At 77.9% G+C, this 312-nt stretch overlaps 1 protein-coding gene across 1 annotated transcript in view; it reads left to right on the top strand.

Moving 5' to 3' along the window:
- Nucleotides 1-109: 109 nt before the first annotated feature.
- The window catches only part of Hdhd1 (haloacid dehalogenase-like hydrolase domain containing 1), a 32,011-nt gene continuing 31,808 nt past the window's right edge, over nt 110-312 (top strand). The window contains exon 1 of the mRNA XM_013035419.1: nt 110-161. Coding sequence (XP_012890873.1) covers nt 110-161 — 52 coding nt within the window. The remainder of the gene's footprint in view (nt 162-312) is intronic.

Raw genomic sequence — 312 nt, 5'->3', positions numbered from 1 at the left:
CGCGGCCCGGCCTGGCCGGCCCGCGTCCCCGCGCATGCGCGCTCGCTTCCCCCCGTCCCCGCGCATGCGCGCTCGCTGCCCTCTCCCGTCCCTCCCTCGCTCCCTCGCCATGGCGTCTCCCGTCACGCACCTCATCTTCGACCTGGACGGGCTGCTGCTGGGTGCGTGCGGGGGGACCGGAAGCGCGGGGGCGGGGCTTCCGGGGACGCGGGAACGACCGGCACTTCCGGTGCGGCCTCCACTTCCGGCGGGGCGCGAGAGACGCGCTGAGGCCACGCCCCCCTGGGTGGGGAGAGGAGGCCACGCCCCCTG

Source organism: Dipodomys ordii, unplaced genomic scaffold (genome assembly GCF_000151885.1).
Source record: "Dipodomys ordii isolate 6190 unplaced genomic scaffold, Dord_2.0 Scaffold210, whole genome shotgun sequence".
NCBI classification, from domain to species: domain Eukaryota; kingdom Metazoa; phylum Chordata; class Mammalia; order Rodentia; family Heteromyidae; genus Dipodomys; species Dipodomys ordii.
This window is presented reverse-complemented; position numbering and strand designations above follow the sequence as displayed.